This window comes from Carassius auratus, unplaced genomic scaffold, assembly GCF_003368295.1.
Source record: "Carassius auratus strain Wakin unplaced genomic scaffold, ASM336829v1 scaf_tig00017056, whole genome shotgun sequence".
In the NCBI taxonomy this organism is placed as follows: Eukaryota; Metazoa; Chordata; class Actinopteri; order Cypriniformes; family Cyprinidae; genus Carassius; species Carassius auratus.
In genome coordinates, this window is record NW_020524733.1 from 47955 (window position 1) to 75387 (window position 27433).

At 37.3% G+C, this 27433-nt stretch overlaps 1 protein-coding gene across 2 annotated transcripts; it reads right to left on the bottom strand.

Moving 5' to 3' along the window:
- Positions 1-109: 109 nt before the first annotated feature.
- Positions 110-26663, bottom strand: LOC113075412 (protein IMPACT-like). 2 transcript variants are annotated; one of them, XM_026248130.1, is made up of 12 exons: positions 26601-26663; positions 26381-26450; positions 25405-25533; positions 24857-24909; positions 24697-24759; positions 24508-24587; positions 16168-16299; positions 15226-15320; positions 9567-9640; positions 7105-7195; positions 2978-3112; positions 110-374 (listed from the first exon to the last, which is right to left on the bottom strand). In XM_026248130.1, the coding sequence occupies exons 2-12, from the start codon at positions 26423-26425 to the stop codon at positions 315-317; spliced, it is 957 nt and encodes a 318-aa protein (XP_026103915.1). In that variant the 5' UTR covers positions 26426-26450; positions 26601-26663; the 3' UTR covers positions 110-314. The 2 variants fall into 2 exon arrangements, with proteins under 2 accessions (XP_026103915.1, XP_026103916.1); XM_026248131.1 differs by lacking the exon at positions 26601-26663 and adding an exon at positions 26574-26590.
- Positions 26664-27433: the final 770 nt, after the last annotated feature.

Genomic DNA, 27433 nt, shown 5'->3' on the forward strand with positions numbered 1-27433 from the left:
GAAAAAGGATCAAAGGTCGCTGATGAATGTCAGGGGTATTCATTACCTGTTTCTCACTCGTTTGTCCTTTTGACTTCAGGCAAGCCTCAAACCCTCATTTGCAAATCAATTTGTACTTCATAAAAATCTTTATTCATAAGACAAAGCACTTAGGGTGACATAATGTGTAGCAACAGACCATTAAACTCAATTGCTTATGAAACCATCTTTGGTTTGACTTCCAAGTTGTTTAACCCTCATCACAACTCTGAATGATTTTAGCACAGTCCCAAGTCTGTCTTTATTCCAGGTCTCCTCTGTTCCAGGAAGGTTTTTTATTTTGCCTTCTTGCCCTTAGGTCTTTTATTCTTGCCTCCTGCTTTGGATGCTTCCTCCTGAAAGGGAAAACATGAAAGACAATTAATAAGACTGGAAATGTGTCAGGTTAAGTGAAAAAAAAATAGCTTAATAAAAGCAAAGTCGTCCATGAAAACAAACAATTTCCAACTCCTTCATAGTCCTGTGAACAATTACCTGTGAGCATTCAAAGCATGGATTTGAGATTTGGAATTGAAACCCAATTTTTGCGTCGCTAGCACCATGTCTTAGCAATCAGGCTACCAGAAGACTTTGAGTTTGAGACTTTTATCAAATAGTGCATGTTTCCCTGATGCAATATAAAGCAACTGTGCCATAAATAATATCATTGTCATTTTTACCAGTAGAGTAGAAGGCTTGTTAAAATTCCTCTGACTGTTTTTTATTATTTAGACCGCGTCTCCAGGGACCCGATGGTGTCCAAATGAGTGTTTGGGAAGAAGTCTGGTTTAATTATTCCACACGTGACATGCTCGCACCACGGCTACTCTGCCGTTATTATGCATTGTATGTTAATTACTCTTGAGCCGCAGTGGACAGAATGTGAACAATGAGTCAGCCGGCTCAAACTGCGAAGATAACACAACATTCATCTTCACCCTGAAAGAACAGCGTGATACATCTGAGCCTGAGACATGCACGGTGTTAGGAAATCTATACAAGCTGATGGCTCCAATCAGACAGCTAAACTACAAACTCAAAACGTGCGCCGTGAAGAATCTCCAATACGCATTACTGAGTTCTTAAGTTCATAAAGAACCACCATGTTCATGCAATGCTAAATGGGCTGGAAATTATGGCAGTGAGGAGGACTCTCGAGTTAGCATTGCATGGATGATTTATCTCTTGACTAATGCATTTAAGCAGAGGTTTGACTGTGCATTCACTTTGTGTTACAGTTCTGAAGTGGCATAAAATAAAACTGTAATTAGCGGAATGCTCAAATCACAGTAATTAGTGTTTTTACAAAAGACCCAATGTTTTTTAAGAGGCAGGTTCCTGTAATGTCTCTTTAGTGGTGCGAGTAAACAACTAATATTTGTGTATGTATTAATCTACTGTTCATATAAATAAATACTAATTAACCAGGAATTATAGAACACACACCATTTGTATACATCTAATCTACATTTAGCTATACATTACATACTGAATTAAAAATAATTAAGCATTCCGTTCACACCAACATTTTAAGATTTTTTAAAAATAATAATTATATTGAAATAAACTCTGTCCACGGCTAATGCTTGTAAGCCGAGGTTTGTCTCTATCTTCACTTAATGCGTTATAGTTCTGGAGTGGCATGACAAAATAAAACTGTAATTAGCGAAATGTTCAAATTACAGTGATTACGTCTTTTTACAAAAGACCCACTAGTCTTTAATAAGCAGTTTTGCGTAATGCTGTGAGATTGTCAAGTAAACAAGTTTTGGTGCCGCTGAGTTGCGAAACAGACCCTTTCCGTCCATTATGAAAGGAATTATAGAAAACCGTGGCTTAGAATAGAAGCAGAAGAAGAAAAGTGCTTTTAACGCCAATCACCGTTATGGCATGTGGCGCGACGGATACCAATTTCGAAACACGTCACAAATGATCTGAGGGCCTGAGCTCGAGCTCCTGAATCGTGACAGACTCAGTCGTGAAGAAAGCGGACTGTGATAAACAACACATGCTGCTTTAATTGACCCCAGCTTTCTGTAATGAATTCTAGCAAAGCCTTAAACAATCATATCACACATGCGTGTAATTGTATGTCTGCGATGTGACGACGCGTCCCTATTATCAGGGTAACCATAGCAGCCCCGCAGCTGAGCACGAGGCCTCATTTGCACAGAAATGAAAGAAAACAACAAACAAATGAATCCTCGGAAGAAGTCAGACGCATGCCGGCAAATCTCCTCACAACTAGTTTCTGTGTGACCTTATCACGGAGTAAGTGGCGGACACTCGAGAGGAGAGCTTCTCTCCATACGTGTTCACAGACGCGACCAAAAAAACAGGAATAGAGAGCATTTAGGACTTGATGAATGCAGCCAGACGAAGCTCAGAAGGAACAGAACAAACACGTCGACAGGAGACTTGTGCCACTTTACATTTAATAAAAAGATATCACAAGAACTCAATGACTTTCTGCGGATGTGGATTAAACTGACGGATTCTCTTAACTTTGTATACATTTGTCTAGAAATTACCTATTTAAATTAATTTCAGTTATTAATATTTTTAGATGTATTAATCTGTCATACATACACACACAAATACATACATACATATATATATATATATCTCAATTAACAATATACATTTTTCTTTTATGCCAAAAATCATTAGGATATTAAGTGAAGATCATGTTCAATTAAGATATTTTGTAAGTTTCTTACCCTAAATATATCAAAACTTAATTTTTGATTAGTAATATGCATTGCTAAGAACTTCATTTGGACAACTTTAAAGATGACTTTCTCAATATTTCAATTTTTTTTGAACCCTCAGATTCCAGATTTGCAAAGAGTTGTATTTCAGCCAAATATTGTCCTATCATAAATACACAGCACACAAGCCTTTAAACTGTACGAGTGATAAACAGTCTGGGAAGCAGCATGTTTGTTCTCATTCTTACTGAAGTGTCGGTGTAACCCTCCTGAATGAGGATGTTCCTGGCGCAGTTGTTGATGTGTTTGAAGCGGTCGGGCCCCAGCAGGATCCCACCGTACCACCGAGAGACCACCACCAGCACGTTACGCACGTCCAGGATCTGTGCAGAAGCCAAAGAAAACACATTTCAACATTTCTGAGGCAATCTCTGACGGCGTGCTGCTCACAGAACCCTTCCAGTACAGCACCACATTTCTCATCTAAATGTAAACCAACAGTCTTTGGCACAAGTCTGAAACATCAGATGAGAGTCAATCCTGGCTTTAGCTAGGAAACCTGTTGCATGTCAGCAAATACACAACTTCTTAATGCAAAACATGTATTAGCTGAAAGATTTTTTCATTAAAACAGTATAACATTGGCTGACACGTCACTGATTCACAGACGTTTCTGCACAGCCTGTCAGTCCCTGTTTGGGAAAGGAGTCACTTCAAAGGCGCAGAATAGACTGAATATGCTCTCTGGGATGAATGACAGCTCTCAAGTGTCTTTACAGCGTTGTGTTTTTTCCCGCAGCGCGGCGGGGAGGGAAATCTCAGCCATCTGCACACGCCACCTCTATTAATAGTCCTTTCTCTTTCCAAACATGCAGTCAGATTCGCAAACCAGGAAATAGTGGGACGAACTCCAACCGGCTAAATGAGCTCGTGTGAACGGCTGTTAGTGTTCGCTGCTGTATTTCCATTCATGCACCAAGGAAGAGGTCAACAAATCGGCCATATTCTACTTTAGTATAGCATTTCCCCCCATCCAAAACCTTTCATGGACAAGAGTTACAAATTATGAACATATCAATGCATCCATTTGTGTAAGTAAAATACAAAAATAGTCAAATCGTCATATTAATTTGAGTGTTTCACTAGTTAGCAGTAAACTGGTTACCTTCAACTATGTTTAACTGAATAATGTTGAAAGTTATCTTTGGAATGGAAAATTGACTGTAAACGGCTGAAGACGCGAAAAGCATAGGAACAGATGAACCGAATAACCTGATTGAGTCATTTACACTTGGAAAGCTCGGACTGATTCAAACTCGATACGAACCGAATCAACTGATTGAGCACTTACACTCGGAAAGCTCCGACTGATTCAAACTCGAGACGATCCGAAGCAACCAAATGAGTCATTTATGCTGGGAACGTTCAGATAGATTCAAACTCGATACGATCCGAATCAACCAAATTAATCATTTACGCTGTGAACGCTCCAACTGATTCAAACTCTATACGATCAGAATCAACTGATTGAGTCATTTACACTCGGAAAGCTCCGATTGATTCAAACTCGAGACGAACCGAATCAACTGATTTAGTCATTTACACTCGGAAAGCTCCGACTGATTCAAACTCGATACGATCCGAAGCAACCGAATGAGTCATTTACGCTGGGAACGCTCAGATAGATTCAAACTCGATACGATCCGAATCAACCGAATGAATAATTTACGCTGGGAACGCTCCGACTGATTCAAACAAAATACGATCCAAATCAACTGAATGAGTCATTTACGCTGGGAACACTCCGATTGATTCAAACTCGATACGATCCAAATCAACCGAATGAGTAATTTACGCTGGGAACGCTCCGACTGATTCAAAATCGATATGATCCAAATCAACTGAATTAGTCATTTAAGCTGGGAACGCTCCGATTGATTCAAACTCGATCCGATCCGAATCAACTGATTGAGTCATTTACACTCTGAAAGTTCCGATTTATTCAAACTCGATACGATCCGAAGCAACCGAATGAGTCATTTACGCTGGGAACGCTCAGATAGATTCAAACTTGATACGATCTGAATCAACCGAATGAATCATTTACGCTGGGAACGCTCCGATTGATTCAAACTCGATACGATCCAAATCAACCGAATGAGTAATTATGCTGGGAATGCTCCAACTGATTCAAACTCGATACGATCGGAATCAACCGAATGAGTAATTTACGCTGGGAACGCTCCAATTGATTCAGACTCGAGACGAACCGAATCAACTGCATGAGTCATTATGCTGGGAAAGCTCAGATTGATTCAAATGCGATACAATCTGAATCAACTGAATGAGTCATTTATGCTGGGAGCACTCTGATTTATTCGAACTCTTGACTTCGATGATTCGTTCAAGTGAAAAACAGATCAGAAGAGCCATCCATTTTTAAATTTCATAATCGCTTGTAATGATTTTAAAAAACACGTGATGGGTGAAACGAAAATGACATTCGGAATCAGTTATATATTCATTAAAATGGACACAGAATTAAATTATATATTTAACGAAACATACAAATGTAATCATTTCCATATCGGCATATAACAAAAATCATTTAGTTTTCACATTCACTCAGATAAAATTTTTGGTTTTCGAAGTAACTGTACAGTGTTTCAATACTGGAAGTAAATCACACTTGAGAGGAGATAATTTCAAAAACAACATCACAGAAGCTACGTTTCCTGATAAATTTAAGGAATGTCGCAGCAGACCGTGTTCTTATTTCCCGTCAGGGTTATTGACAGAAATGCTGTATGGGTTTTTTGGTCGAGTCTAAATGAAAGTGGGTAGAGATTACAGTGTCATGTCATATTTCACACCGGAGGGTGTTGATGCTGGCGCTCCAAGGCCTTTTAATCAGAGAACAGGAGATAAGCACGAAGATGAATGACACATTTTTAAACACAATACTGTGCAAATATCTGACACTGCAAGAAAGACACTAGGATCAGGACAGGAGGAGGGATGCTGGAAATGTGTAATAGTTGTTTGACACGTGCACAGCTTACTTCAAATCACAGATTAAAGACAATGATGCATATTGCTTTTGTAAATAAAATTGATGACAAAAAAGCCCCAAGTATTAGAAATGTCAAGCAATTAATTATTTTTTATCTAATTAATCAACACATCAGTTTGAGCTGAGAAATCCCAAAAGATCATTTAAAGTCATTAGTGTGTTAGATGAGTAAAGCACTAGATTGCATTGAAAAAAAAAATGCAAACATTCATTTAGCTTTAGAAATGAAAACATTTTACTTCAATATTGCATAAAGATAATAAGAACTTAGAAATACTAAATAAAAAAAAGTAGAAACTCTAAATATGAAGCTAAAAGCACAAGTCACTGTCCCAATGAATGAGTCATTGAATCATTCATGTAACCGTTTCATTTTGAATGGCTATTTGTTATACAAGAATCTTTATGAATGAATCGCTAATGATTCATTAAGTAATGAATCACTGCTGTGTCTGGTTTAGACCTGTACAACAGTTTTGCTGTAGCTTTGATTCAAACAATTGTTATTTGCAAATGAGCAAAATGGATGATATTGACAGTATTGTGTTTAAAATTGAACTCAATATTAACTTCACTGTAAAAAGTGTTAACCTGCAATTGTTTGCATTTCTGTATAACTAATTAAAAATAGTTTTGCTGGTATTAATTAGTGCTGTCAAACCATTAATCGCATCCAAAATAAAAGTTTTCATTTACATAATATATGTGTGTACTGTGTATATTTATTATTTATATATAAATACACATATGCAAGTATGCATTTCGGAAGTATTTACATGCATACATTTATATTCATGTAATTTACATATATATAAATATATAAAAATATAAACAACATTTTTCGTAAGTATATAAATACATGTGTGTGTGTATTTATATATAAATAATAAATATACACAACACACACATATTATGTAAACAAAAAGTTGTATTTTGTATGCGATTAATCGCGATTAATCGTTTAACAGTACTTATATAAATTAAGGCATTTAGTTGACTCAGTTATGCTAAACAATGAAATTTGGTTTAAATAATGCATACAAAAAATTAACCAAATAAAAATACATTTATATAAATATATAGATTAATAAATATAATTATTTTTATTAGCTGAGTTTTTTTCCAAACTAGACAGCCCATGTTACGATTTGCTTTTAAGAACAGCAAGAACATTCAGAAATTCTCCAGAAGAAAGCCATAAATTATGAAAACACATGATCCCAATACAAGGAAGTCACCATATCATGAAGACATCCACGAGCCAATATTTCAGATGATCTCCTGACTCAAACACACATTTACCTGCAGGAGATGGAGAAGTCGCCCCCCCGCTGCGGTTTCTCCATCGTCCTCGCAGTCCTGCAGGAAAGAGTTTTTATCCTCACAGTAGATCCTGATGAAAACATGAAGGCATTGTTAAGTAAATGTCAGAAAACAAATCACAGCTCTTTGCCCTGAGGACCCACAGGGGCCACTTTTACAAAAAGTGCCCATCCCAACGGCAGCGACTTGCTCTCGCATTACACCGCGTCTGGGGTTTTGTAGTGTATTTCGGAGCAAAATTGGACAAGGATTTGGATGCGGCGTAATATCAGGCACAGGGAGGAGTGTGGGAAACCGGGACACCCCGCTGAGGGTTTTTCAGTGTTGAGCGCACAAGGTCCATCATTTGGGGAACAGTTGTTGGGAATGAAAGGCAGCAGCAGATGAACACAGTTGACAGTCACTTACTAACAGCCAAGAGACGAAGCGCTGCCCAGAGAGCACATATGGCTCCTCGTGTGTGTCAGAGATGGGAATGATGGGATTTTGAATGCTTTCTTTGGGTATCTGGTGTGAATAAAGTGGCCAATGGGTACTAAATCACAAAGTGCACGGTTCAGGGTTTTGATAAAACAACAAGACCTCACCAGATCAAATGCAAAAGTTAAAGAAGAAGAAGAAAACTATGGTTTAATGGTTTCTAAGGTTGTCCGAGTGGTTTTGACTATGGATTACAGTAAGAAACGTTAACATTGTGAAATATTTTACTATTTAAAATAGCTGTTTTCTATGTAAATATGAGTGCTGTCAAACGATTAATCGCGATTAATCGCATCCAAAATAGAAGTTTTAGTTTACATAATATACGTGTACCATGTATATTTATTATGTAAATATAAACACACACATACATGTATATAATATAATAATATTATAAATATATAATATATATATTTATTATGTAAATATAAATAAATCAATGTAAATATAAATAAAAGCAATTTTAAAATATAAACTGTATGAGTGAGTATTTATATTCAGTATATCAGAGTGATTTCTGAAGGATCATGTGACACTGAAGACTGGAGTAATGATGCTGAAAATACAGCTGCGCATCACAGGAATAAATTACACTTTAACAGATATTCACATATAAAACAGTGATTTTAAATTGAAGTAATATTTCACATTTTTCTTTTATTTTGATTAAATAAATACAGCCTTGGTCAGCAGACGAGACCTTGAAAATGTTTATACATTTGAAATATTCCACACATTTACATGGTACTTTACCAGTCATCTGATCAAAATATTCTGCCGCAAGCCATTAATAAAGAACTGTCCGCAGTAATGACCGACAGCAATCAATAAGTAATCATAACTGATTAATTTAATAAATTTTAATGAAACCACCAGCTTTCTTTTGAGGTTTTGTGTGTTTGTGCTCCAGCTCTCCTCATTCGGCAGGGGCTTCAGAAACATGCTGAATGTCAATATCACCTGCGGTTTAATCTCAGCCACTCCACCCCTACTGTATGTCACTGATCATGTCATGAAGAAACCCTGCCGCAGCGCTCGCTCAAACACACACACACACGTACCGCATTGACGTTACAGTCTTCATGTCAATGCATGGACCTAAACGCATCGATAATTGAAATACTGGCTGAAATCTAATAACATACTAAGAAAAACTTCCCCTAGCAATTGCTGAATGCATAACATGTTTATCATAGTCAACTAAAACTAAAAAAAGGAAACTCTATTACTTTATTACTAATTAAAAATGTTAACTGGAATAAAACCATAATGTGACCCTGGAGCACAAAACCAGTCTTAAGTCGCTAGGGTATATTTGTAGCAATAACCAAAAATACATTGTATGGGTCAAAATTATATCTATTATATATATATATATATATATATATATATATATATATATATATATATATATATATATATATATATATATATATATATATATATAAAATCTCACTCAAAATATTAACAAAATGCATAATATCTGTAAATCTGATGTAAACTGAACTGTTGAATCTATCTTGTTTTAAAGACGGTTTTAGTGATAAAAACATCTCAAAATCCTTAGAACAAGATACATTTACTTGTAAGAAATCCCATAAGATATCAATTTTCAGAGAATGTACCTAGAATTAAGACTATTTTTTTTAGTACAGTGATTTATTTTTTCTTGTTTTAAATTTAAACCTCAAAAATTTTTGTAAAATGTTCACTTTAATACCTTTTCTATCAGTATGCAAATACTACAATGAGCATTTACTAATGCAACTCAATGGGAGATTACTTTCTTTTAAATATCTTAAAAAGTAGCTAGAATAACGAGGTATGAACTACAAGATAAACATTTATGGTAGAAATAAAACTAAATTATGGAATCAATGGATCTGTAAAAAAAATATATATATATATTAGTGTTTGCCTAACAAGTTTAAATCTTTATAATGAATTAAAAACTGAAATACCTGTATGCATAGATATTGTGAGTGGCACTTGCGATCTTCTTGTTTTCATATAAATGATTCAGAACCCTTTGAACCTGCAAGTAAATAAATAAATATAAACAAAAACATGGAAAACTACGTGCATACCAAACCAGATACTGTTTCCAACATACCTGCCGTCAGAATATGAAAAATATGTGAATAACTAAAACTGCTGGAAAGAGGCTGCAAGCAACAGAACATTTCACAGTGATGCAACACGTGAACAAGCACACGCTCACCAGCACAGGCTCATTTCTCAGTCCCTGCTCGTCTTTAAAGGACCGCGGGCTGGTTTAAGAATCATCTGGAGAACGTATGTGTTAGATGGGTGTGTGCATTACATATTGACGCTAATAAAACACTGTTTCAAAGGACACGAGCAGACTTGAAGCGCAACTTATTACTGCCACGCAGACCAAGTCCTGCCACAACAGGTTCGGCCGTAAACAACTCGTGGACGAATCTGAGCATATGAAATATTTATTTAAAAACAGCAACCTAAAACTCACAACCTCGAATTATACAGAAATATAAGCCTGTTTTTATTCACATACGGGCACAGCTGAAAGCATTTCAATTTAAAAAGTTGGCGCAGTTGTTGCAATCATTAGACAATTGCGTATGCAAGCAAAAAGCTGATTCACTGATAAAAAAATAAAATGTAACTTCAGTTTTACTACTTCAAAAGTATTTTTACAGTAAAATTGACAAGGTATTTGTTGGTGAACATCTGTTCTTCACCAGTAGATGGCATTTGTACTCGATTACTTGATATCCAGCACTTTAATTGGTTGGCCTTTTTATTTTAGCCTTGGAGAGAAGCCCCGCCCACAGTGTAATCTGATTGGTCCACAATCAAGCTACTCATGTATATTAAACACATGAATGAAGAAAGATTGATTGCAGGAAATGGGAAACTGTTTCATCAATTAGCCCATTCGATTATAACTGGACGTTTTTGCAAACAAACTAAATATAAAAAGTAATTAAATACAAACTTTTAAATTTATGTTTCATAAAAATAGTCTAATCTGATATTAGTCTATTAACCTACTTCCTGATTAAAAACGTTTCCTAGTGTAATTTAAAGCAGGATACTCTTTTATAATGTTTTACAGCCAAGGAAGAGACTTCACAGAGGAAAAACATCACATAAAGGTAAATCTACTCCAATTCTACATCTCCGTCTTGGGAAGTATCAATTGCGATACCCATTTTTAGTTTTATGTGCAAACATGTCTGCTCTGATTGCCTGATTTTGGCCATCCAGCGTGAATCAAAAACTGGAATATTGCTGGGTGTTATTAAACCAAATCTGATCCAATCCCTGATCCAAAACCGTGAGTTCAGCAGAGAAAGAGAATTATATTTAATTCACCATAAACAACGTATATCAACAACTTTGCTTAGAAACCGTCAATTATGGACAGGTTTAGGTGCTTACGAAAGAAGCGACATATCCCTGATGCAATACAGGGAAAAACAGACTCACACAACCTTCACAGCGGCTCTGGGTTTTCATGGCTTTACAGGCAATATCTGGCTTTGCTAAAAGATCCAGCTGGGCGAGAGCGAGCAGATATTGAGTGTAAATCTGTTTTGTACACAACACCAAGGACTTCAAATATTGCTGTAAGACCCTTGGGAAGGACTCTGCCAGTTGTTTCTGTCCATCAAAATGGGTTTCAGCCTATTTGCGTTGAGTGTCCCTCCATTATTTACCAAGAAAGAGAGTCAAAAATAGGTACAGAGTGCTTGCTCGTACTGCAGAGTTGGACTGTATTGAAGCCAAAGAACGACAGACAAATGCAACCGTCTTCTCGACTACAGTTTCATTCACGAGTCGAGAAAAGCAGCAAGCTTGATGCTAATGAATATGTACAGCAGCGCGCTCCCCTAAAGAAAGAGTTGTCACGAATTGGAGCCCCTATCAGTGCGATTCATCTGTTTTCTCTCCAGCTAATACTCTCGTCGTGAACACCTGTGTCGGGCTGAGGCTAATGAGATATCTTTTGAATGCTGTGTGCAAATGTTGCCTTTTTATCAGTGCTGATCTAAAGCAAATAGCAGGAAACACAAAGCAACATCCTCCAAAACGTAAAAACCCCGTTGATATTTCCTCGGAGGCTGCTTTGGGTTTTGTGTCGGGCTTTTGTGAAACCATCTTTGTGTGGAGCGGAAATCTAATTAAATGTTTTGAGATCTATAGCTTGTGAAGATGCTGAACACAAACAGGTGCGTGTTCCCCACCAGAGTCTGGCGTCTTGGGTTCACAGACAAACTCATTTACAAACTTCTGTCAACACTAACCTTTTATGGAAATTAGAGCACGGCCAAACTTTGAAGTTCCTGCTGATAACACAATATCAAAGATCAAAAAGCATCAAAATGGCCTCTGAAATCCCAATAGAACTACAAAGTGACAGAGATATGTGCCTGCGAATGCTTTTTTCCCCCCTTTCCCATGGCCTTGTTTGTATGGAACAATTCGAAGAGTGCGTCTAATGCACTCAGACAGACCCTCTCCGCTGTTCTGCTGAGCTAAACATGTCCATTGATTTTATATCAAGCTTGTCTAGCTAATTTTCGGACTGATAAGGTTGTTTAGTCCGCTTCAGGGCATCTGTATAGCACTGCAGGCGCAATGCGCCATAACTGTTGATTGTCAACCAAGAATCCATAGGCTTACATGAGGAAAAAAGCAAGACCACAAACTGTTTTCTAATGTGAAAAGAGGGATATTCTGGTCTCTAGATTCAGTTTGGGTTGTCCATATAACGGGAAAATAATGTAATGCTGATTACTTAAAAAAATATATAGTTCACCCATAAAGTAGAGCTGAAATGATTCGACGATGTAAACAACAAATACTTTTGTTGAGTAGTCGTTTGATCTCATATATCCTAATGTAAGAGTGTGAAATAATGTGGTTAGACCAGTGTGGCTCTTTATATGCAATTCAATGCAATTCAAGAGAAGACACAGTGTTTGGATGAATATGTATATATATGCTGCATGCTTTCCTCTCAATAACAACAACAAAAAACAAAACTGACAGCGGTGAGAAAGCAGCAGTTAAGAAAGCATCAGATTACAGCGATGTGAATGTTTGCACAAGCTCTGAATATGTAGAACTCAATATTTTAACTAATTGCAAAAACTGACTAATTAAAGTCTACTGATTAATAAGTTAAATAATCAATGATTAGTCAATTAATCATTCAAATAATCGTTAGATTGATCGATTATCAAAATAATCATTTGTTGCAGCCCTACAGATTTTAACCTGTTAAATGTCACCCCGTCCCGTATACGGGACGCCTACATTGACTATACTATATTACAATCAAATTTAATCTAATCTTGACAAACTATATATCGTTGGAAAGGTCTAAGACTCCCAAATATATATTATACCAATATTTTTTGTTAAAAATTATGTAGGAAAAGTAATAGATCAATTTATGACAAGAGTGCACCCTCAGAAATCTACATTACAAAAGGAGCTTTGACCTTTGTTTAAAAAAAAGACTTCCTCGTTGCCTTTTTCTCTATCACATTTTAGAAATCATCAGAAGTTATATATCACTTGAAAACATAAAATCTCGAAATTCATCCTTTAAAACCCATTTTAAAATCAGACATTGCATTACCATGTAAATGGCACATCAAAATCATGTTACAAAATGTTTTCAGTCATGAAATATAAAAATTTAGGTTTGTATCATGCACATTCAAGTCTATCTTCAAAAACGTGAGTGACAGTTATCAGGTTAAAACTCTAGACATCATATACTTACTAATGATTACAGAGGAAAAACTGGGCATCATACACTAAATGACCGAGGATCACACACTACCAGACTTTAATGTGCTTCAACATAACAAACTCCTGCAGAAACACATGACAAATAATTTTAAAAAGTTTTAAAATTGGCTTTAAATATCAAACATGTTTGATGATTTGGACTAGATAGAATCAGAGTCTGATGCTTAACAATACAAGTTTCTGCTCATTGGTGCAGAATTGGTGTAAATTGGTGCAAAAGTTGAGCAGTATAGTCCAGACTTTAGTGAAGTTACGGCACGGATGAAGCTAATTTTAAAGCTAGCCACATGAATATCAACATCCCTTTTGGAGCCCTGAGAGGCAAAGATAATGGAAAAAGCTAATCAAAAAAAGACAAAGAGGAAAGAAAAGAAATGATAAGAGAAAAAATTATATTAATGCACTTCCGTCAGAATGAATTTTAAAGAGTAAACATCTACAGCAGATGACATTAATCAAGCACTCGGTCTGTCTGAAACATCATCTACCATCTAATTTACCCAAAGAACTGTAATTTAATTCCTCACTTGTCTGGGGGATTTCAAACGAGTTTATATAAAGCTCCTCATTTGCATTAGCTGTATTATACTGAAAATCATCTCAGGTTCATAACTGCAAATGCTTTAAACACACCTGCACATAAAGACGCGGCATTAAAGAAAAGAACAAGATTCAGCACTCACCACACTTACAATTTGAACAAAATACGGCGTGACGGATTTACTTTATAGTGAGGCATAATTATGCCTCATGCCACTCCATTCAGCAAAAAGACATTTTCAAGAACTTTAAGATACATTTTTCATCTTCATTTTAAATGGGAACAATACGTTATTCACTCACTGATTTCCTCAAATTGTAAAATAAGCGTTAGGCAGTAAAAGCAATTGTTGTTTTGTGATCTAAATGCTCAAATGGAGGAAGCAGAAAAGTTTGAATATTCATAAAAAGAGTCTGGACTTCCCAGAATGCCCTAGTAACTGCTCAACCACATGTTTAAACACCCAGAACACTCTATTTCCCACGTTGCACCGTCCTAGCAATCACCCTGGATAACAAAGTAGCCCAAATGTAAACACATCTACGTAATAAACACTCCAGCACTTGAAAACACCAGCTGTATGGGTTCATAAACCCAGTGTGTGCTTCACAAATGCATCCACTTATATATAAAGCCGGCGGAAGGCTGAACATTTAAATAGTCAGCGTTTGGCTTCAAACTGTCAATCAGACAAAGAAAATTGGTTTATGCATGAACAAGTGGCGGAAATGCCAACGTCTTACTTAAGGGCAGAGTGTCATTGAAGACGACTGCTCTTCTGTTGCTCAACATTCGCGGTATCAAGAGCGCTGTAACTGATGCACAATACCGACACCTGTGCAGGCCACAGACCTCGATGAGGAATGTGGAAGACAATGAAGTTTGGGGAAGGGAGGTTTCTATGCAGCCTGTAATGATGTGGTAAGAGCCGCGGCGTCAGGGGCAGCTGTGCGTGAGTCATACGCCATACATCCAGCTGGGCACGGTGAACGATGATGCTGCGGTCACACGTCAAGTGTCTGTTTGCTCCGACACACGGGGGAGGGACTCGACAGTCAACTCCACAAGTTAAAAAGAGAAGAAAGCAAGCGCTGAGGGCATTAGAGACCCGAGTGATCGGCGTTTCAAAAACAGTGTCAAGCGCTGATATGTGAAACAATGGCGGCTGTTATTAAACCCAGATTCTGCAGGCCTGATATCTTTGGCAAGAAAAATGGTTTAGTTGGCACACAGAGTCTGATAGAAGGAACACGGGTAATGACTCACACCTGTTTAGGAGTCACCACCGCGGCTAAATGAGGCTGGAACGTGCTCCGTCTATCCGTGATAGTCTCCCCGTGTTTAATCAGTGGCAACTCTTCATCTACAACAAAAAAACAAACAACAAAAGCAAATAAAAGCAGTCCTTTGAATGACTGGCGAGCCACTAATGACTAATTAACTTGGATCGCTTTACACAAGACGTGCCTGTCATCGCTACTTTGAACGAAGTTTTAGAGTCAAATATGACCAAACACTTTACTTTCTCAAAGCTCAGGTGCTTGCAGAACTTCCTACTTTTCATGATCTAATCGGTTTCGTGTTGATAAATTAAAAAGAGTCCCGAACAATGGGTCTCATTTACCAAGCATGTATATGCTAGGAATGCAACAATACAGTTGAATACATACATACCTCAGTTTTTGAATGGTTTTTAGTTCATTTCGGAGTGTTTAGTGCAACAGATTAATATAATAAACTCCTGTGAACTTCTGTACACTGGAAAAAAGCATGGATTATTATATGTCTACTAAAAGTGTCTTTTGACAGGTATTATTTTTCCCATTTTACTCCAAAATAGAATGGTTTGGCCATTATTAAGCACTATAAACACATAATCACCCTAGTATACGCATAAACTGAAATATGTGCATTAATGTTCCATCAAAAGTAACAAAAACTTGTCAAATACATTTTAATTGGCATAATTAAGTGTGAAAATAACTGAAGGGAATGTCTATTTGCTAACTAACTTTCCTATATTTTTTACAAATTACAAAAGCAATGAAAATTCAGGTATCAGTATTCGGTACCAAAAAAATAGCCCTCATTCTGGAAAATGTGGTCTCGTTGCATCCCTACACACAATTGTTAGTTATTAAGACCCAGTGTTTCTTTCTTAAGGAATTCCTTTGGAGAATGGAAATAAATGTCAATATATTGAAACGTACCATCAGAAGCACTGGAGAGGAGCTGAGCTGATTGGTTGGTGAGTTTTAGCATGCTGTAGTCTGGAAGATCGTCCTCGTCGTAGTCATGACCTTCTTCCTCTGTTGTTACCGTCTTACCCATTTCTTGTCCATCTAAAAATACAGATACATGCGCAGGACAATGAATTGTAGTGGAAACTAATAATTGAACAGACCATTGCACACATGTGTGTGTGTATGTATATATATATATATATATATATATATATATATATATATATATATATATATTAGGGGTGTAACGGTTCACAAAATTCACGGTTCGGTTCGATACGATACACTGATGTTCGGTTCGGTTCGGTTCGATACGTTTTAGATACAGCAAAATGTAAAAACTTTTCAGAATGCCGCAAGCGCACCGCGGGTCATGTGACAAGAACCAACCAATCAGCTTCATCCTTTCCCGTAACAACGTTGAGAGCTCAGCCAAGATGAAGGATCAGCTGATCATAGTTGTATATGGATTGCAATTTTGAAATAAATTTAGTAGCAGAGCTACTGCAAGCGATTTTTAGAGCTGCAAATCCATTTATCCTTCGCTGAAATTTCCGCGTCTCATGGAGAGAGCACGTCATTGTTGCTTAGCAAAGACAGACGCCTCAGGAGCGCTTCTGCCCAAGCGCTTTAGAAAGGAGGAGAAAGACGCGCTTAGCGTTTTCCATGCGTTTTTAGGCACGATATGTGAACGGCCCCTAAGGCGCTCGCTCACTCAGCACGCGCTGAAGGCTCGTTGCAAAATGTCGAATGCATTTAACAGACCAGAAATATAAGATCCTAAAATAACCAACAGGTCTGGTGTTTGGGTTGGATTCCCTGTAAGCTATAGTGTCTAAATGCTGCAGGGATAGTTTGCTGCGTGCATGTTTCTCCTTTTTTTCGTCTTTTCCCAGATACTGACACATATATCCCAGATATTCCCGCTGGTGTTTTTTTTTTTTTTTTTTTTGTATTCCCGCTGGTGTACCCTGTCATGTTGCAGATGCGACATACCGTTGTTTTTTTATCCACCACTCTCTTGCCATCACCATTATAGCTTAAAGGGAATCCAAAGTGCACCCAAACACCAGACCTGTTGGTTATTGGAGGATCTTCTCATTTCTGGTCTGTTAAACGCATTGGCTATTTTGCAACGAGCCTTCAGCGCGTACTGAGTGAGCGAGCGCCTGCTGAGTAGCCTAACATAAACATATAAGATGGTGTTTTTTTCTTCTTCGGGAGTGTCAGGGGCGTTGCCCGTTACGTTGTTTGGGTTATTGGGCTACCTTGTTGAACGCATATCATTATATTTCTCTCTCTCTTTTTTTTTTTTTTTTTTTTCAAATATAATTAATTACTCCAACGAACCGTTCGGTATACATAATGCGTACCGCGTACCGAACCGAAAGCGTCGTACCGAACGGTTCAATACGAATACGCGTATCATTACACCCCTAATATATATATATATATATATATATATATATATATATATATATATATATATATATATATATATATATATATATATATATATATATTAAATTAGTGGAAAAGGTTCTTTAGATTATTAATATGTTCTTCAAATTGATTCTTTTAAGAACTGTTCACTGCAAGGTTCTTTGGGAACCCAAAATGTTTCTTCTATGGCATCACTGCAAATACCCATTTCTGAGACCTATTTTTAAGAGTATACGCTAAAAACACATTCGGACTCTAATCACTGTCAGTCGTTGAAATCATTTGAAATCTTGAAACGAGGAATTAAATGAGACCTAAATTAAGTCGCAATCAGCCGTTCCAGCTGTTCTGAAGTACGGCATTAAGATTCAGTGATAGAAACAGCTTTCCCACACATTCGACCAAGGAATCTCCTTGACTTCTCCATTTTCATGGTCATAGAGGCTCAAAATGTTTCAAAATCCCTTTTCAGAGATCGCTAGGGATGATTTTCATTTGTATGCCCTGTCAGGTACTAGGTCTTGGCACCGGGGCATCGTAACAATGGGAAAAGTGGGAGGAAGACATTCTGAATCTCATCAGCCTCTCTTCATGAAACACGACATGCTTTTAAATGCCTAGTTGACATTCATATGAGACACTATTTGAAAGCTTAAATGCTTAGTTCAATGATTAGAGCCAAAGCTCTGTGAATTTTAAAAAGTGCTAATTTTTTGCTGAAGATTATTTTCTTTTCATCTGTTGTTCACATCTTGTGTCCTCAGGAAGTTTGTTCAGCACACAAACTCTGTGCCAGATGTGGACTGGATAATGAATATTAATTGCATTATGTGACCGTTGGCAGAGATTTCTGCTTGATCATAATGCTGACGTTCCCCATCAAACCAAATTAACCTCATTAAAATATCTCGCTATGCACCCAAATTTGGGAAATAGACCAGTTTCTGAAAGTTTAAGAGGTTGCGATTAAATGTCAACGTACAAAAAAAAAAAAAAACATCCTTAGATCCGAACACATCTCAATGGGAGAATTGGTTTTCTGGGTTTCCAAATGCCTTGAAATTTCAGTGACTCTAAGGATTTCAATGACTATTCCATGTCTGTAAATCACATGTTTTAATCACCAGGTTTTCCATAACTGTTGCCATACCCTGGTCAGTATAGTTAAGCACATATTACAACCCTTCTGACCACAAAATTAACCTCAAGCTCATCTTTAAACAAGCGCCTGAATAATCTAATCAGAATAATCTTTAAATAATCTAATCAGAAAATACATCTGAAATCGCGCTTGGCTTTTCTTTCCTGTTTAGTTCAGTAAATCTGAGGCACATCGATATGGGAATTTAATTATAGCTTGTCAAAAAATGTAACTGGTTCCAAAATTTTGACTTCCTTCCATTTCTCCTCAACCGCCCCCACCTCTCAGTGTCAGATGTGAATATTCATGCCCCGAGGAAATACAAAAAAAAAAAAAACACAACCTTTTGATCTCTCTGAGGGGCCTTCACTGCACAACCTGCAGTAACTAGGCTCTCATCTGCATAATTACTCTACAAACAGAGCTGATGTTTGCTGAGTGTGAAGGGAGGTGCCACTTTTCATGACAATGTTGAGTATTAGGCCTGTAATCATTCAGCTAATGAGGGAAGACGCTAATAACCTTCCCTCTGAAGTTTGATATTAGATTAAGTTACTTCTTTTAAAGTGATGTTACCGTCAACGTTAGCCATGTATTGGGAGCCGGGTGTATTTAGACCTGTTTGTTTACCAAAACGTGTGGGGGGAACAAATTAGCATCGCTAATGTAATATTCACACTACAAAAAAGAAACAACCGCACGCACACAGAGCACATCACAGTGAAACAATGGGGTTTCGGAATCGCACACGGAGTCGTCAAAGCCGAAACGTTCATTTGAAAACATAAGAAATCAAGTTGGAACAAGACAGATGTTCAAAACAGGTAATCAAGGGCTTGATTTAACTTTGGCGTTCGTTTCTTCAAAACACTAATGAATCATTCAAAAGACAGATTCTCCGTAGGACACGGGCAACCTGTCGAAGTCGTGATCTCGAGATTGGGAGTTAAACGAACGGTGTAGTAAACAACACACGGTCGCTGTCGTCAATTGCTTCCAATTTGCTTGACATGCTGAATACAAATCTTTTTACATCTGCTCACACTAGTTACATTAGAAATTTAATTCATGGGACCACTACCAAAAAACTATTTATGGTGCTTAGCTGGTGTCTAGTTTGCAATATGTTGTTTTTAGAGGGTTTCTGGTCCACTGGTTACTCCAAAAGATGAGCTAATCTAACTTAAACCAAGTACATACTACATTCAGCCTACGATTGTCAACCGAGACAGATTTTGGACAAATTTCTGATGGTGTCACGGCCCTGCGGTCTAATGACTCCTACAATGGCCTAATGAAGAGAATAATGATACATGTGGAAAAACAGATCGATGTAAAAACAACATCATATCCTGTTTCTCCTCAAGAAGTCGATCCAAATTATGTCATTTCCATCCTACAGACATCTGCTGATAAATAAACACTGATATCTGGGTGCAGGAGAAATTCGACAGTTCATTTCCATCTACTACAGACACTGTTACAATACGAAGCTGGTTGAAATTGGGTAAACTTATCCTTTAACCAACAACAACAATGAAAATGCAAAGAAAAATGGCTTTAAACCAGCAATATCCTGCATTCATTCACAGTTTCTGCCCTGATGGTTTCTAGTAAGTGCTCATGCAGTGGATCACCATCTGCTCTGCACCTCAAGATTGATTTTGTCAGCAGGGATGTGTCTCGTATACAAGGTGTTGTGATAGGATGTCAAGACTCAATGTGCAGAACGCTTACTGATGGGTGAAGGTCAAATCAGAGGGTCTGTTTACCACTGTGATTACATCCTGATTACCATCATTTAGTTTTGTCACCTTGAACCGTTTGACAGTAAAGCTGCACTCCTTCTCAACACTTATCACTCAAACTTTGCTACGTCTACAAACGTGCAATTTTGTTTCTATTAAAGGGTTCTAATGAAGCAAGATCTGATATGTTCGCCAACCCACACTCCTGTAATTGAGTGTCTTTCTTTCTACATCTGATTTTATGGAGTGTGGCACCTTACGAAGACCTTGTGACAAGGCAAGACTTAAAATAATTAATGGGACTTGGCTAGTCACGCGCACATTTCCATTTTTTCCCCCATCCATTCAGTTGGAGATCCATTTCCCTCTTGAGTGCACCATTCATGGGAACTCATTTGCATATTAAAACCGTTGACATACATACATAATTTCAAGTCGCAATTATCACATTCAGCGAAAGGCGTGGGTGAGCTGTCCTTCAAAAACAATAGCTTTTAAGGATTCGTTTGGTAGTGGACTATCGTCTGACCGTTAACCAGTGATAAGCCTAGATAAAATTGCATGCTACTTGTACTAGTATGGAACAACAAGCAACAAGTAGCACTTTAAATTGATAGCCAGTTGACGTTATTTGTAGATTGCAATGTTTTTTTGCATCGACATACCACCAATGGGTAATTAGTTTCTATTGTAGCACATTACTGGCAGACAGAACTACAAATCAAAGACTTGACAATATTATGGGATACCAATGAGAAGTTTCTATATGAAATTACGTGACAGGAGATTATGTAACAGATATACTTTAAAGTTCTAACGAGCAGGATGCAGATAGTTTATCTGTAAAAAAAAACACCATTGCAGACTTGGCGTCCTCTCAAAATGTCTTTCTCCCAACCAAATCTGTCAATCCAGAACATGCAAAAATGACAGACAGGTATCCACTACCTACACATTTTTGATTGAGCCAAAAATGAAAAGCACAGCTAGCAAGGAATCAGGGGCTGTCATGCAGTGTGATTTCTCAGGACACCTTGTGAGCTTTTGGGTAACAGGGACATTTTATGTGACAGAAAAATGCCTACATGCAACAAATAAACCTGTCTACACTCAGATGAACTCTACTTGGGAAAAAAAAAAAGTATTATTGATCCAAGCTAACAAAGCTAATTCCCTCCTCTAAAAAGGTTTAAAAAAAAAAAAAAAGATTTTCTCCACCTTCCAAGAAGAGCCGAGAAAACGATCTGAGTGTCAAAACCCATCAGGGTCAATTCTTGGACTTGCCACTGACCTCATGGGAACTTTTAGAGCCCTGGTGAAAAAGATTAACAGGTTCTGTCAAGGCAGCACAAGACTCTTCATCGATTACGATTAGATCTCCCCAACGCCGAGGTCTGTGACAGGAGGGAGAAGGAGCGCTCTTAAAAAACCCATCTACCTTCGCCGTGGCAGGCTGCAGTGTTCATTTGATCCAAACAATTCGACTTTATCGAGATCAAAGGCATGGATCCAATATCCAGCGTGCAATAATTCTGGCAAACATTATGTTCAAAGGCAAGAGATATTTGAGGCAGACGAGGAGAAATGACATGGGAAAAAGTGACTGGGCTACTCAAGTGAATAGCATCCCAACCTTTTGCATTGTGTGGCGATTCAGAAGTATTTCAATGTGCAGGGAAAACGTGTGAACGTTGCCATCCAGAGATTGGACTTGTGGGATATTATCCTGTCAGGTGCTGAGGTCCTGTCAACTGCCCACTCAGTATCTACAGGGTTATTTTTATCATAATGATAGCAGCAGCTTCCTGTAGCTCAAACAAGTAGCTAACAAGAACAAGATCATTGGTTTGATTCCCAAGGAAGGCAAGAGATGATAGAATTGTACCTTGAATGCTTTTAATAAAAAGCATCTACCAAATGCATAAATGTAAAAGTAACCTGATGTTGGCACAAGTATTAACCACAACCACAGTTTAACCTCAAAAATGAGTTTGTTAAGCCATTTCAAACCAGTATAACTTTTGTAAGACGTTTTGTTTGAGCAATGGTTTTTATAAATAGGTATTCACAGCACAGAATCCACCATGTTTCCATTACAAACAAAAGTTGCCATACCATGTTAAAGCTTGCACCACTTGACCCGCCTCCGGGGTCTTTTGATTGGTGTAACATTTTTAATTATTTAACGCAACACTCGCATGCGAGATGCTTCAAAAGACTCAACAGTCATAAACCTCCGTAGAGGGCAGACTAAGAAAATATTAACAGGATTAAAACAACGAAATAACTGACACGGGAAAATTATGTTAGCAGGTCTAAATCTTGGTTTTGATTTCTTTTCACTTAATCGTCCAGCCCTATTTGGGATATTCCCATTTGGAAGCCAATTTTTATCAAAGCACTATATGGGTATTTTATAGAACGTTGGGAAACAACTTTGGACCCCATTCAATTTCGTTGTATGAACATTTGTGTGTGTGTGTTTATTTATTATAAATTGTTTGGGATATTTTCATTTGGAAACCATTTTTTATAAAACCGTCAGCTAGATGTTTTATACAATGTTGGGAACCAAACGTCTTTGGACCCCACTGACTTTCATTGAATGGATGGAAAACACACTTGAACATATTTCAAAATACCTTCTTTAGTGAAATATGATAAATTGCTAGGGATATTCCCATTTGGAAAAACATTTTGCTAAAAGCGGCAGCTATATTTGTTTCGTTGAATGTTGGGAACCAAACAACTTTGGACCCCATTGATTTTCATTGAATGGATAAAAAAAACCCAGTTTTTTTTCACATGATAAGATTCTTGGGACATTCCCATTTGGAAACTGCTTTCGACAAAGGCATCAGCATAAATGTGTTCTGAAACCCAGTCCAAGCCATATGTTTCAATGCACTGTAACTACATACTTCTGGACTCTGCCGAGTTTTTATAACTTCTTTGGTTACTGAGATGCTGCTCTCCACCTACCAGTTTCGAACAATCAAAAGAGGCTGCTCTCCGTGAGCTGAAGGGTCTATTACTTCTAGGTTAATGACAGGCCGTGTACCTGATTGCCAGCAGGCCCCGTGCACCTGTTTCAATTGTGCCTCCTTCCTGTATATCGCCGCAGAGAGCTCTGTATGCCTCCTATTCTTTTCAAAGGGCTGATGAAACCACAGACCCGAACATTTGCTTGATTTTTCGATGTCGAGCACCTATGCTTTTTTTGTGTTTTCACATCTGGATACAGAGACGGTCATGTGTAATTTCCATTCGCCGGTGGAACGCCGTGTTCCTTAAAAGCCGGAGGAAATAAATGACAGCGTGATTCCCCTCCTGACTCTAATTCTCCCGCTTCCCAGAGTTCACTTTACACAAAAATGAGCGCGCTTTGGGGCTCACAACAACACAACAAAACAAACCCCTCGTGGGGCTTTAAAACAGAGCGCAATTAGTTCCCAGAAGGAGCGTCTGGTGCGGTGACAAAATCCAAAAGCACAAACGCTCCGCCGTCTGTGTCTGTAATGAGAAGATGTCTGGGGAAACACTTTCTGTAAATGCGTCTATGTTCTACAGAATATAAAGCTGAAAAGTTTCACTGCATCTGAATCAACATTTGCTTCATGAGACCTGCAAGAATCGCTGGCATTCCTGACACCACATTAAAACTGAAGAAAGGTGGGGAAGATCCACCAATAATGCCTTGTGCATGGGTCGTGTGAGCTGTGCAATCATGTTAATTACTGACTCCACCATCTAATCTCTCACCCATGACAGACCTATTTATACAGTCGCTAGATATGGATCAGTCTTGCATAATAAAGATTGATTTGAGCCTCTCATATCTCATTTCATCTACTGCCCCCTACTGTACAACCCTTTATCAGCTCACATATTACTTCTGAAAAGCCACTTTCATAACTTACCAATCATTATAAGAAACAATGAAGGTGAGACTAATTCAGCTCCACTAGCTCTTACCTGCACTTTGTGATTTTTCTACAAGGAATTCTCTTATTTTCTCCACCCACAGATACAGAATACTCTCCCCTGTATTCTCCCTATATTAAAAACAGAAACAGATGTGACAGAAATTATACTGAATACAGATGACGGTTATGAAGTGTCAGTAGTGACTGATGCAGATATTACACGGACACACATACTCACACGTACAGCTCCTCTAAACTGTTGGCCAGAGTCATTCTGTCTGCTCCTCTTAGCCAGCCAGCGCTGTCAGGACACAAACAACACATCAGTCACACAAGCTATTCAGCTCCCAACACAAAACCCAAACCGCAAGCAATCAGACGTCAACCGTCAACGTTACTTGATCTGATATACGGGAGGCGCCGAGCTCGGGTAATCTGGAGGAAGTATGATCTTCAAACAGACAGAAACACACATTAGACATTCATGAACACATCTGTGACCCGTGAGCACAAAACCAGTCATAAGCAGCACAGGTGCATTTGTATGGGTCCAAAAATAACACTTCTTCTTTTATGCCAAAAAATCATCAGGATATTGAGTAAAGATCATGTTCCATGAAGATATTTAGTACATTTCCTACCATAAATATATAAAAACTGCTTATTTGAATAATAATATGCATAGCTAAGACTTCATTTGAACAACTGTAAAGATGATTTTCTCAGTATTTTGATTTTTTTGCTCCCTCAGATTCCAGATTTAAAAATAGTTTTATCTCAGCCAAATATTGTCCGATCATAACAAACCATACCACAATGGACAGCTCAATATTCAGCTTTCAGATGATGTATTAATCTCAATTTCATAAAATGTACCCTTCTGACTGGTTTTGTGCCCCAGGGTCACATTCAGCACACTGATAAGTCAGATGTGTGACTCTCGCACCTGTAAACAGAGCGTAAGTGTGGGCCGCTGCGAGTCATCTGACACTCGGATGCAGAAAACTCTGGCCGCTTCATCGATCACACACCACTCGTCCGCATAGATGGAGGACAGCGCCTCGATCTCCTCCATCTGCAACACACACACACACACACAGACACACACACACACACATTATAGGGCACCATGAGAAAACAAGCTTGATCTAAAAATGCAGAAAGTTTCCAGTAAGGTGTAGGGCGATAGAAAATACAGTTTGTACAGTATAAAAAACGTTATGCCTATGGGGAGTTCATGTAAAAAATAGAAGCACATTGTGTGTGTGTGTGTGTGTAAAACCTGAAATCTTTGCCGTTGCATGATGAAAAAATGATTCAAAGTAGTAAATGATGTTTATCTGAAAGTGTAACAATGCAAACAGGTTTTCTGTAAGGGGTAGGTTTAGGGTTAGGGGTAGATGTCAACCGATATATCGGCCGATATTTGGCATTTTTCATGAATTTTTTTTGATGAAAAAAAACTTTCATCTAAAGTATAATCATGTTTCTTTATACACATTTATTTTTTAATCCAATGTCAATTTCCTAAATATTAATAATTATTATTTTTAAATCATATCAGCTTTATATCGGCTATCGGCCCCCCTGCTTTCCAAGATATCAGCATCGGCTGCATAAAAAACACATATCGGTCGACCACTAGTTAGGGGATAGAAGATATTGTTTGGTCACTATATAAGTAATAGAAGTCTATGGAAAGGTATGTGTGTGTGTATGGTATTTATCACATTATGGGGACAAAATCTGCTCTCAAGTATAGTAACACCAATAAATTAGTTTATTTTAAACTTGGACATTTAATCCCATAATATGATAAATACCAGACAGACAGACAGACAGACACACACACAAACACACACACACACACACACACACACACACACACACACACACGCACGCACATCACGTGACCGACTCACCTGAGCCCGCAGGTCCGCGTCATCACGCTCCTCTGACGCGTCCATCTAATTCAACACATGCATCGCTGAACTGAGAAGAGTTATAGTCACAGTTAGTCGTTCTGATTCGTTATGATATACATATAGTATTGAGGCAGTAGAGAAGTAGAGTCGTCAGTTCAAAGTGTCCAGTGTAAAGCACGTGTGATCTTACAGGAGGAAAAACTCCAAAACAACTCACACTCAGCGCTGTTCACACACGTCAGAGCCACTCACAGTACTTCCGGGTTAGAGCATAGTCACGCGGGCACCACGTGTTTGAATATTGTTTTTGCACTATATGAATATTAAGATTAAATGATACAACTATTATTTTTAATTTATCTTTTTATTATTATTAGATGATATTTAATAAATGTAATATATATATATATATATATATATATATATATATATATATATATATATATATATATATATATATACACACACACACAGAGTGCGTTATATTTGAAAAATAATTTTATAGAATAATTATATAATTACTATATTTTTTGTGTTTGATTATTAATATTATTACATTAGATTTAATAATTTAGCAGATGTTTTTTTTAAATCGACTTGCAAATGAGGACAATAGAAGCATTTGTATTATTATTTTATTATTTTCATTAAACAAATAATGCTAAATAACTTAATGACTTTTGTAAAATAATGTTTTATTCATCACTAAATGAATATATTTAATATATTATATTTTGGTTCAATTTTAAATTCTTGACGTGTTCTAAATAAATAAAGTATATATTTGAGGATTGATATTATAGAATAAAATATATAATAATGTATAAATATGATGAATTTGTGTTTTGGATTATTAAAAATGTCCATATTACATTTAATAAATGTTATGATAATGCATTCATGTAACTAACATCTTGTATTACCTTAAATTAATGCAATATTAAATGCGATACTTTAATACACACACACACACACAATGAAAAAATAAGTAGATAGAACATATATATAAATATATATAGTTTTTTATATTTAAGGTTGAATTAAATTATT

Coding starts and splice junctions, on each gene's coding strand:
- LOC113075412 (XM_026248130.1), bottom strand. CDS start 26,425: ATGGACGCGTCAGAGGAGCGTGATGACGCGGACCTGCGGGCTCAG. Junction 9,641..15,225: donor CGGTGGTGACTCCTAAACAG/GTGTGAGTCATT, acceptor ATTTACTTGCAG/GTTCAAAGGGTTCTGAATCA. Junction 3,113..7,104: donor GACTTCTCCATCTCCTGCAG/GTAAATGTGTGT, acceptor GCTTCTGCACAG/ATCCTGGACGTGCGTAACGT.